Source organism: Portunus trituberculatus, chromosome 19 (assembly GCF_017591435.1).
Source record: "Portunus trituberculatus isolate SZX2019 chromosome 19, ASM1759143v1, whole genome shotgun sequence".
Lineage (NCBI taxonomy): Eukaryota > Metazoa > Arthropoda > Malacostraca > Decapoda > Portunidae > Portunus > Portunus trituberculatus.
The window spans coordinates 14,673,090-14,683,656 of record NC_059273.1 but is presented as its reverse complement, the minus strand read 5'-3'; the positions used below and the strand labels follow the sequence as shown (position 1 = coordinate 14,683,656).

At 48.4% G+C, this 10,567-nt stretch overlaps 2 protein-coding genes across 5 annotated transcripts in view; both read left to right on the top strand.

Moving 5' to 3' along the window:
• The first annotated feature begins 4,143 nt into the window (after window positions 1-4,143).
• Window positions 4,144-7,137, top strand: LOC123506161 (LIM domain-containing protein A-like). The gene is made up of 4 exons (XM_045258077.1): window positions 4,144-4,299; window positions 4,418-4,465; window positions 5,459-7,023; window positions 7,131-7,137. Exons 1-4 carry the CDS (start codon window positions 4,144-4,146, stop codon window positions 7,135-7,137), a joined length of 1,776 nt encoding a protein of 591 aa, XP_045114012.1.
• A 1,417-nt stretch (window positions 7,138-8,554) lies between these two features.
• The window catches only part of LOC123506276, a 3,834-nt gene continuing 1,821 nt past the window's right edge, over window positions 8,555-10,567 (top strand). The window contains exons 1-4 of one of the 4 annotated variants that reach the window (XM_045258222.1): window positions 8,555-8,685; window positions 9,707-9,964; window positions 10,228-10,401; window positions 10,548-10,567. The exon at window positions 10,548-10,567 is cut by the window's right edge and continues 127 nt beyond it. In XM_045258222.1, the coding sequence (XP_045114157.1) occupies window positions 9,758-9,964; window positions 10,228-10,401; window positions 10,548-10,567 (401 nt within the window). In that variant the 5' untranslated portion in view covers window positions 8,555-8,685; window positions 9,707-9,757. Of the gene's footprint in view, window positions 8,686-9,334; window positions 9,548-9,706; window positions 9,965-10,227; window positions 10,402-10,547 lie in introns of those variants that run through there. The other 3 variants (XM_045258219.1, XM_045258221.1, XM_045258220.1) reach the window with 3 other exon arrangements.

The following is a 10,567-nucleotide window of genomic DNA, read 5'->3' as shown; positions in this document are numbered from 1 at the left end:
TGTTTTCATATTCATTCTGCTTACTACTTGGTGATTTTATTAAGGTTCAGAAACTCGTGTGGGATTTAAATAGTGAAGACTCTGGCCATTAATCTTCTGACCTCCATAAGCCCTTCCTAATGTAATCAAAATCGTCTAACCACACCCAAACTAGTAGTAAAAATGCGTCCCAGTACTGAAAAGATCAACAAGATTTCTACATTATTAGCCGAGTAAACTCTATAGAGAATCCGGCCAATCATCTGTGACGTTTGGAAATCGTCGTGGAGGGAGAGCAAAGTGTTTCAGAATGCATGTATATGGGATCGAGGGAGAGCGGTAGTGTGATGTGTGTGGCGTACAAATTCATCCTGGATTGACTAAAGTTTTGATTCCTTCTCCCGTGAATTGGCCGTCTCAAGAAGTGGATTAAGAGATAAGGAAATCCAATCAAGCCTCAAAAGTTTAGGAAAGGTTTATGGAGAGCGAGCATTGGGAAGGAGAGAATGAAGGAGGATATGCATTATATCCTCGCCGTTCACCGTACATAGATGGGAACACTCAAGCACAGGACAAACTTTATATACTACATCACAAACACATGAGAATAAAATATATAAGTAAGAAATGCTAATTATGGTAAAGTGATATAGGTAAACTATGGATTAATGAATCATATACATGCGTTAATACAAAACAAGTGTTGGTAGTAGTTGGCAGGTGGGTGGTCATGCATCGCCAAGCTCCGCCGCTCCCCATGCCTCTCGCTGTTCCTGCCGCGCTGCACCACCATCCCTCCATTACCACCAGCCGCCTCCTCGGGCCGCACGTCTGCTCAACAATTTCCAACAACAACTCATAGCTTTAAATAAAATATCGCACTCCATTATGACTAGAGCAATTCGTGTTTACTTCCCCGCCAGGCCCCACTGTATACACACACCATGTTATGAAAACTTGATCCGCTTAGCTCAGGCGGCACACACCAGCCCTTCTCTCAATCCCTTCCCAGGCTCTATCCCCGCCGTTCTCCCTCCCTTCTCCCTCTCTCTCACAACGAAGATCCCCTGGGTTGACTTTTGAGGTGATTGGCTCGTAAGGGAAAGGACTGGGAGATCAGACTGATAGCTACATCACCGTGAAATTTCCACCCATGTGTTTAGTGACGGCGGCGTCCCCTAGCCAGCCGGCTTCTTCTCTGCCCCGCCCCGCCACACCCGCCGCCACCCACGCAGACCTGCTATCACGTATGAAACAACATGAAAATACAACTGCTGCTTACTGTGTGTTATCCAGGCAGGAAGATTGTGTTGCTTGTTTGCTCCCTTGTTCCATAACGCGTGCACACACACATAAATTCACACTACAGCCGCTGCCGCGAGCGCCACGCACTGACTGTTGTCGCCGCCTGGCATTGAGACTCGCGCTGCTTCGCTTAAAGTTTCATTAGCATTCGAAGCCTAGAACAAACTTTATTCCACACTATGAGCTCATCGAATCAAAAACTATAGGCTTTGCAAACTGGCAAACGACTAAATTAAGATACATCCTAGTATGAAAAAAAAAAGGAAAGTTGCGAAAAGTGCGAAAGTAAAATAGCGAAAGAGACAAATTATACCGTAAACAGTCGCCTTGAATGTTTCACTCATAAACTTTGATAATGTTGGTGATAAACGTAGCCCGATACGAGGCGGGCAAACACCAGCTTGTTTGATTTGTGTGTTTGAGCTGCCAGTCGCCGTACCCTGCTATTCATCTCCCCTCGCTGCGAATTTCTTTGATCTTTTCAGCGAGGAAAGACAGGAAAAACCCCAAACCGTGATAGGTAAAACAAAAATGAGATGCGTAAAACGAAGTGATCTCACGCCTACCACCGCGGAGTAGTTTTCTCGCATCCTTTAGAGGAAAGGAAGGGAGAGAGCAGCGGCTTTCCTTTTCCCTCCTTTGCAGCATCCCATTAATCTGGACACTGTGGAGGGAGGGAGGCGAATGGCGATATGGTTGGAAGGATGGAGTGAAGGCATGCAGTTCGTAAGAGAGCCTTACCTAAAAAAAAATAATAATAAATAAAAAATAAATAAAGAAAATAATAATAATAATAAATAATAATAATAATAATGATAATGATGATAATAATAATAACAACAATAATAATAGTTTTGGATCTTATTAGTGATCTTATCATCATAATCACTGTCATCATCAGAGTAGCTTTGTGATGGCCAGCATAGTGAGGTTCTCCAGGCAGCGACCAGACTGTCAAGGAGTGCTGAGACCGTTAAGGAAGGAGTCGCAGGAGGCAGAGCAATTCATTTCCCCACCCCGCCCTCCCACCCTCCAGCCATCCTTCAAATCAATGGGTAGTAAATATGGATCTCGGTCACGCGACTATAAGAGGTGTTCGGGATCACTGAAGACGCACGTTGTTGACTAAGCTTTGGTATACAAAACACAGAGGCAAAGTTATAAACAAAGTGTTATGAGAGAACAGTGCCTGTGAGGGCGATGCATTTTCCATACTAACTAACGTCTTTGTCAGTGCTTTGGTGCATCCTCTCATGATACAACAACGCACTTCCCACCTCGCATAGCTGAGAAGAATAGGGAGCAGCTCAACATCTTAGCAACTGAGTAACAAGCATGCGAATCCCAAACAGGCAACCTTGTCCTTGCAGTGCACGGTGGTGCCAAGATGTTGTGGAGAAGGGAGACGTGGCCACCACCCAGCCTGCTATAGAGTCTGAGCACGTCCTCGCCTAAAAAGGTCCTCGAGTTGTCGCCTTACTGATCCGAGCTCAGAAAACCGATTATGACATGTTTTGATCCCCCGCCTCGCCACGCCGCCGCCTCGTCTGTTATCTCAACACGTCTTCGTTCTGTTACGTCTTGCACAATATATATAAATTCACCTTTTTGCACTTTTTAAGAAACAACTGCCTCGCTTACTATCAGTGTGAAGTGCAGGAGAGGAAGGGTTGCTCTGTAAAGAAAGGAACGCATGAAGATAATGACATCGAGTGAAGCGGAACTGTTTCTGTCAGTAATAATCCCCAACGATATACTTATGTGTCTCGTGTTCATCTGTCCACCGCTTCTTACCACTTTAATGAAACCGTAATTGTTACAGCAAACTGTGAACACACATCAATGTTTTCACAATACCAACATGTAAATCAAATATGGCGTGCAAGAGAACGGTTGGAAAATTATTCCTGATTCAAGCCACACATTTTATTGTTCAATATTTTTGTTTCGCGTTTCTCATATACAACACTGCTGTTATATGTGCAGCGGCGCCGACACGTGGGTGCTCCGCTGCAGGCTTGCAAGCCCCCCAGGCGGCGGGGAGTGGGAGAAGCCGTGTATCGGATGGATACGTTTATTCTTTCCACTCATCGCTGCCGTACGAACAGTGCGTGCATATCAACATTCTAAACACATCATGGGAATGAATATCACGAAACACACCATTAATAACACTGCACCACGCGGTGTATGTTATAATACAGTTAATTTCTTTCCTCTTTCGAAAGTTAATAAAGTCAGGTCGGTTTTACCCGGAGGCAGTTTGTTCTTGAACTAAATATCCCTTCACAAGTATGACATCTAAAATTTCATGAGAAGTAACAAGTAAATGAACCAACAACAGAAATGAGAAGCAAATTGCATTTCTGTTGCATATTCTAGCATAAGGTATTCCAAGACTACTTCGTGAAACTTAATGAATGAATCCTTTTGTGTCACTGGTGACAAAATGGAACCTTTTTCGAGACCTCAAACTTGTAGATTAATCTCTCTCTCTCTCTCTCTCTCTCTCTCTCTCTCTCTCTCTCTCTCTCTCTGTGTGTGTGTGTGTGTGTGTGTGTGTGAAGCAAACAGCAATATATTCCGCTTCAAAACAACACATGCGCTAATTAATGTTTCATATGAAGAGAATTACTCTGCAACTACATAGAACCGGACCCTCCTCTGCGTCACTTCCCAATGCGGTATCCACGAGGCCATGACCTCAACACAAACCTTTTCACAATTCTCACAATGCCACTTTTCCTCGTCACGCGCTTGATTTTTACTGTGGGATTGTCGTTGGCTGATTGGCGATTGAAGGAGTGAATGGAAGATGGTAGTTGCGGACGACAATGAGGGGAGCGAAAAAGCGAAGGCATGAGGCAGCAGGTCGAGGGGCTGGTCCTGTCATTCGTGCTGCAGTGGCTTGTTAGCGTGGCAGCGGCGGGGCGATCGAGTCTAGTTTGTCCGCTGTTCGCCATGGGAGATTCACGACTACTGTTGGGTAGCGGGTGGTGCGTGAGAGCGGCCCTGGTTAGTGTTCTTGGTATACACGTTTGTTCTTTTAACTCGTTCGCTGATCTACGACTATGTGGGGTGCTTTGGTAATCTACTTTCGATATGTGGGTGACTATTAACCTCTGTGTTTCAGGTGACGGCGATGGTGGCGTGTGCTGCTGTGGAGGCCGCTGTTATCAAGGTGGGTGTGCTGGCCTTGTAACCCTCCGTAAAGGACCATAAATGACGAGGGGGTGCTTTTTATGTGTATTATTGTGTATAAATGGCTTCACGTGTTACTCATGGCTCTGATTGATGGGTTTGAGTACATAAAATCTTCAGCTATTGAATGAATCGAGTGGTGATCAACGAGCTCCTTAGTGTTAATAATGAGGTAACGTCTTGCCACTGTATTCACGAAGTTCTATTAGCTATGAAGTGTTCTAGGTAGGACAAAAACTTTTCTTTTTTTTTCATAAAATGCGAATGTGTGTCATAAATCGGCGGTCCACGGTCCACCAGTTCTAAGCAGCATATGACGGACGCCCCCTCCCAACAACACTTCCAGCTTGGGTAATACTTACCCAAAAAGGCCTTACTGAATAAACTTTGTGCCACGGAATTCATCATTAGATATTGTTTACACCGTACATGTACTTTGTCACCAGTGTAGTGAGGAAGTCTTTGTAGTGACACAGAAAGAAAAATTATCTTGCCTCGAAATTAGGGTGATCATAAAATTTGTTTGACATGCTGCTGGGAAAAGCTACTAGGAAAAATAGAGCTGAGCAGTATTGATGGCCTTATGAATCTTTGATATTCTTCCATCCCACCAAACCAATCCAAAACTTTTAGATCGTTTAACGTTCTTTTTTTTCAAAGATTGAATTACTATCTTACCCGCACTCTCTTCTCCCAATAGATAAAAGCTAAGTAATCCTTTGCATAAGCTGTGAATCAGCAGTAAAAGCCAGCTTTGGTCTAGTCTCTTAGTAATTGAAATCAGATAAGCTCTACATATAACAGACGATTGTGACAAACGGTTTCGATAAATGAAATTACTTAACGGTAGACGTTTCTAGTTACAATACTCATTTGCCTCAACAATGCTGAACTTCATAACTATGTGAACAATGCGACCCCTGAACAATCACTAATTAAGGTAAATGTTGTGATTCTCTCCTCTCCTCCATAGGACGAGCTTGATCTTCAGAGAATGTTCTTTGGGCACAGTGCATCAATACCTCCCGTGTGCTTCCAAAAGTTAGCCCAATGCAAGCTGGACTGCCTGAGTTGTGACGCGTGTTACACAGACTATGTGGCATGCGGACTGAACGCCTACGCCACATCTGAGGCGACCACCAAAGAACCTTCCTCTCCAGAGCTGTCCACCCATGAACCGTCCACTAATGAAGCAGAGCCTACGGGCACCCCACGGTCCCACACTTCAACTAGTTCCTCTATACTTGACGAGGAGGACAACGCGTCGCCTGGGCCCCATCACACCGCAGACGAGATACGAATACCTATCCTGTACGACCTCACCTCCTGGAAAGTGAAATTGATAGAAAAGCTTCGCCAGGCACTCATGACCTCCACTACTACCGACACACCTCTGGAGTTCCTCACCATGCCATCGGACTCCGTTGGCTCTGCAGGGCATGATAGTGCCTACTCGGGGCACGTGGGAGCCTATTACCAGTACCACCACCACGCCCAGCACCATCCTCGTCCACACTTCCCTCTATCACATTTTCCTAATCCCTACCACCTTCCTCCCGACAACGCTAATCCCTACCATCCCGCCTACCATTACCCCGATCAGCACCACCAAGACCATCAAGACACCCATGACAATGACAGGACCCCTCACACCCACTACAGCGATGAGTACGAGTCTTGCCTTCATACAGACCACTCCCACGAAGACACCAGTCACTCCCACGAAGACACCAGTCACTCCCACGAAGACACCAGTCACTCCCACGAAGACACCAGTCACTCCCACGAAGACACCAGTCACTCCCACGAAGACACCAGTCACTCCCACGAAGACACCAGTCACTCCCACGAAGACACCAGTCACTCCCACGAAGACACCAGTCACTCCCACGAAGACACCAGTCACTCCCACGAAGACACCAGTCACTCCCACGAAGACACCAGTCACTCCCACGAAGACACCAGTCACTCCCACGAAGACACCAGTCACTCCCACGAAGACACCAGTCACTCCCACGAAGACACCAGTCACTCCCACGAAGACACCAGTCACTCCCACGAAGACACCAGTCACTCCCACGAAGACACCAGTCACTCCCACGAAGACACCAGTCACTCCCACGAAGACACCAGTCACTCCCACGAAGACACCAGTCACTCCCACGAAGACACCAGTCACTCCCACGAAGACACCAGTCACTCCCACGAAGACACCAGTCACTCCCACGAAGACACCAGTCACTCCCACGAAGACACCAGTCACTCCCACGAAGACACCAGTCACTCCCACGAAGACACCAGTCACTCCCACGAAGACACCACACGTCATCCTCATCACTACCACGACGGCATGACCACAGATCGACACCGTGACAGTACCACCACGCCTCACTCGGACAACGACAGTAGCAACGACGACGATAAAAGCACCGCACATCACCCCAGCCAAGACACGGACGAATATTACACCACTACACGTCACCCAGACCACGACGGTGATGCAGCCACTCCACACCACCAACCCGACGGTGAAACTACGCGTCATCCACACCATCACGTGGACACCACCCAACATCCCCACCATGACGCCTCACCACCTCCCCACCACGCTGGCCATGACACACCACCACCTCACCACCATCCAGGCTATGAAACCACACCTCACCCACACTATCCCCATGACACAATACCACCAGCCGACCACCACGACCACGGTACAGCGCCACCACCAGCCGACCACCACGACCACGGTACAGCGCCACCACCAGCCGACCACCACGACCACGGTACAGCACCACCACCAGCCGACCACCACGACCACGGTACAGCGCCACCACCAGCCGACCACCACGACCACGGTACAGCACCACCACCAGCCGACCACCACGACCACGGTACAGCACCACCACCAGCCGACCACCACGACCACGGTACAGCACCACCACCAGCCGACCACCACGACCACGGTACAGCGCCACCACCAACCGACCACCACGACCACGGTACAGCGTCACCACCAGCCGACCACCACGACCACGGTACAGCGCCACCACCAGCCGACCACCACGACCACGGTACAGCGCCACCACCAGCCGACCACCACGACCACGGTACAGCGCCACCACCAGCCGACCACTACGACCACGATACATCACCACCACCAGGCCACCCAGATCATGACACCACACGTCACCACCACGACCAGGGCACAACACCGCCCCCCGCCCCTCCTACCCCCGGAAAACCCCCTCACCCCCACCACGAGAACGACCACAGTGGCAACCGTCCTGCAAAACCACATCACACCCACCACCATCCACATCCACACCCTCATCCGGAGCCCAATCCTGAACCTGTCCCTGAATCAGAACCCAGGCCTGAGCCTGAGCCTGAGCCTGAGCCTGAGCCTGAGCCTGAGCCTGAATTTCATGACGTGCCCCTCCCTTAGCAGACTCCCGAACTTCACCCTGAGCCCTGCAAGGTTGTCTACTGCTGAAAACTGAACCCTAAGTCAGTGTGGCGCCCAGCAAGCAGTTCTCCCGCCCCAGGAACAACGCGGGTTTTTTTCTTCCCGCCGCCCTCGCCACCTACAGGCAAGGACGTCTTCGGGTCTCGTATCGATACGTGCATGTGTTGCTTTTATTCGAAACTTGTTGCTTTTAAATGTATGAGGTTTTCGTGTGAATAAAATTTAAGTGAGTTACTCCTCCAACACTAGTTTTCTTTTATTATATATATAAAGTTTTGTTTTAAAGGGTAGACTTGTGTAACTGAAATAAACAAAACAAAAAAACTCGTACTTTCTTTGTCATTAAAAACACTCGTGATAAACTTGCACCTTCGGTTAGTTACAGAAGACGACCAGTAAACCACTGAAATAGAAACTGAGTATCACCGCATAATTGCAAACACAACATTGTGCAACAGTCCTTAGCCTGGCTGATGAGCGACAGGCCGCCTGGGTACAGCTATGAAGTTAGTATTAGGTGTGCCAGGAAGTGTGAATGTGTGGTGCATGGTAATCACGCCGTTAAAAGTGTGTTGAAGCAGCATGATTGAAATAAGTCATTGGCAACCCTATAGGTAATGCACGGCAATGATAGCCTAACATGAGGGACCGTGGCCATGGGCCTGTCAGTCGGTCTGCTACGGCGGCCCGTGTACGAGCGAGCTGAGCGGGCAGCGCAGAGCGAGTCCAGGGTAAGCATGGGATGTGTGTGTGTGTGTATGAGGGTGCGCATGTGTGCTGGCTGCTTGTTCTTAGTTTCACTGCAATGTGGTTTGCGTTGACACTTAGGCGTCGTGCGTCGGTAAAGGTGACGGAGTGGTGTGTTCCTTGCAGAGTTGAGCAAGATGTTTATGCACACACACGTGACAGCTTGGGTGCGGAGTGGAATAAATGTTTTGAAAGCGTTGACGATTGTAAGTAATTCTGAGCACATGTGGAGACTGTTAAGGAGTTCATTTTCTAGCTCTTAATATTTTGTGAAGATAATCCATTACTTGAGTTTACAAATCACAAGAAAACTCTTACTTATTCTAATAAAAAAATGAGCAACATGTATAACTTCCACACGCGTTGAAATGCACCAAGCTGTTAAATTAGTGCACTTAAAATAAACAGCTGTTATCCCTGCACTGAACACCGCAACACTTACTCTGCTACAAAGAAACAAACGTGAGTGGCTGATAGTATGTGTCGGAGGAGACAGATGAAAAAAAAAATGAAGAGAAAGAAAGAAAAAAGAAAACACTCCAGTGAAGTATACGAAAAGCTTCATTAGCACACAATGATAAGCATCACTTGTGAATGTTTATATCAGTGAAACAGTGGGTGAGGTTCGTGTGTCGGGCTGTTGCGAAGATTGGGTAGGAACGGCCGTGTGAGGGAGACAATGTCCTCATGATGGGAAGGTTACACGGAGAGGGAGAGGAAGCGCATCATTCTCCCAGTCACAATTGGCCGCGGAAGTCCTACATCCCACCATTAACTGTAAGGGGCGATGGGTACTGCGAGTGTGACCTTGGCCGCCAGCAATCCTCGGGAGGGTGTGGGTGTGAGGTAGGCGAGGCTTGTTGACGGGCGCGGCCACTTGAACCATAACAGCGGAAGAGTGTGTGTGTGTGTGTGTGTGTGTGTGTGTGTGTGAGAGAGAGAGAGAGAGAGAGAGAGAGAGAGAATTATTTATATCTTAGCCATGCCATGTTTTGTGTTATACAGCAGTGACGCAGGAAAGCATCAGGCAGTGGACGCGCGGCGAACCATCCAACGATGGTAACCAAGAACAGTGAGGAGGAGGGCGGCAGGCAGGGCCGTGCCAGTGGTCAGGTTGTCCTCAGTTTGGTTAGCCTCACCCTGGCCAAGGTCCAGCGCATGCTCACCTCCGCTGTCAAAAGCAGTACGTGGCCCAAAAACAGACAGACACTCACGCACGCCGTCGACACTCACGTCCCTCACCACCTCAGACAAGAATTGCAGGTAAGAGATGCTTAGAAGCGCCGTGTGCCGCCCCGCCTTGGCATCAGTGGCTGTGTTGCAATGCAGGCTGTGTTACATGCTGACAAAGGCGACCAAGATAAAAACAATAACTGCAGGTTATATAATGTCATCGGGCCTGGCGGCTCCCTGTGTTTCTTTTTTTACTTTTTATATTTCGTGCATGACGGGGCACTTTAATACAATTGAGTAAACACATGCCAATGATGATCGTTCGTGCTGCTAAGATGTGTTGTCCGTTACAGAACAAAGTGCTGCAGGACTGGCGTCTGTACGACACCATCTCTCTGCGGCTCCTAGAGTTAATCCTCTCCCCGGCCACCTCCTCTCTACGGCTGGCGCACGTCAGGGTCTTCTTCCGCGATGCCTTCCTCGGTCTCCTGCATCGCCTCACTGGCCTTCAGGAGTTGACCTTAAAGGTGCGTAGTTACAATAGCGGCCTTCATCTTCCTCGTATTTCTAAAGAAGGCAATTTACATCACCATTTTTTAATGTGGTATTAACCTTGTCTATTCGTTGTCTGGCGCTCCCGCTCACCATAACCTGACCGCTGTTGTGACTGCAGGACTCAGTGTGGACGCTGAG

What these genes read in the sequence shown, in the direction of transcription:
- LOC123506161 (XM_045258077.1), top strand. Translation starts at nt 4,144, where the DNA reads ATGAGGCAGCAGGTCGAGGGGCTGGTCCTGTCATTCGTGCTGCAGTGG. An exon ending in GGTGCGTGAGAGCGGCCCTG is followed by an intron (nt 4,300 to 4,417) that starts GTTAGTGTTCTT and finishes TCTGTGTTTCAG; the next exon opens with GTGACGGCGATGGTGGCGTG. An exon ending in TGGAGGCCGCTGTTATCAAG is followed by an intron (nt 4,466 to 5,458) that starts GTGGGTGTGCTG and finishes TCTCCTCCATAG; the next exon opens with GACGAGCTTGATCTTCAGAG.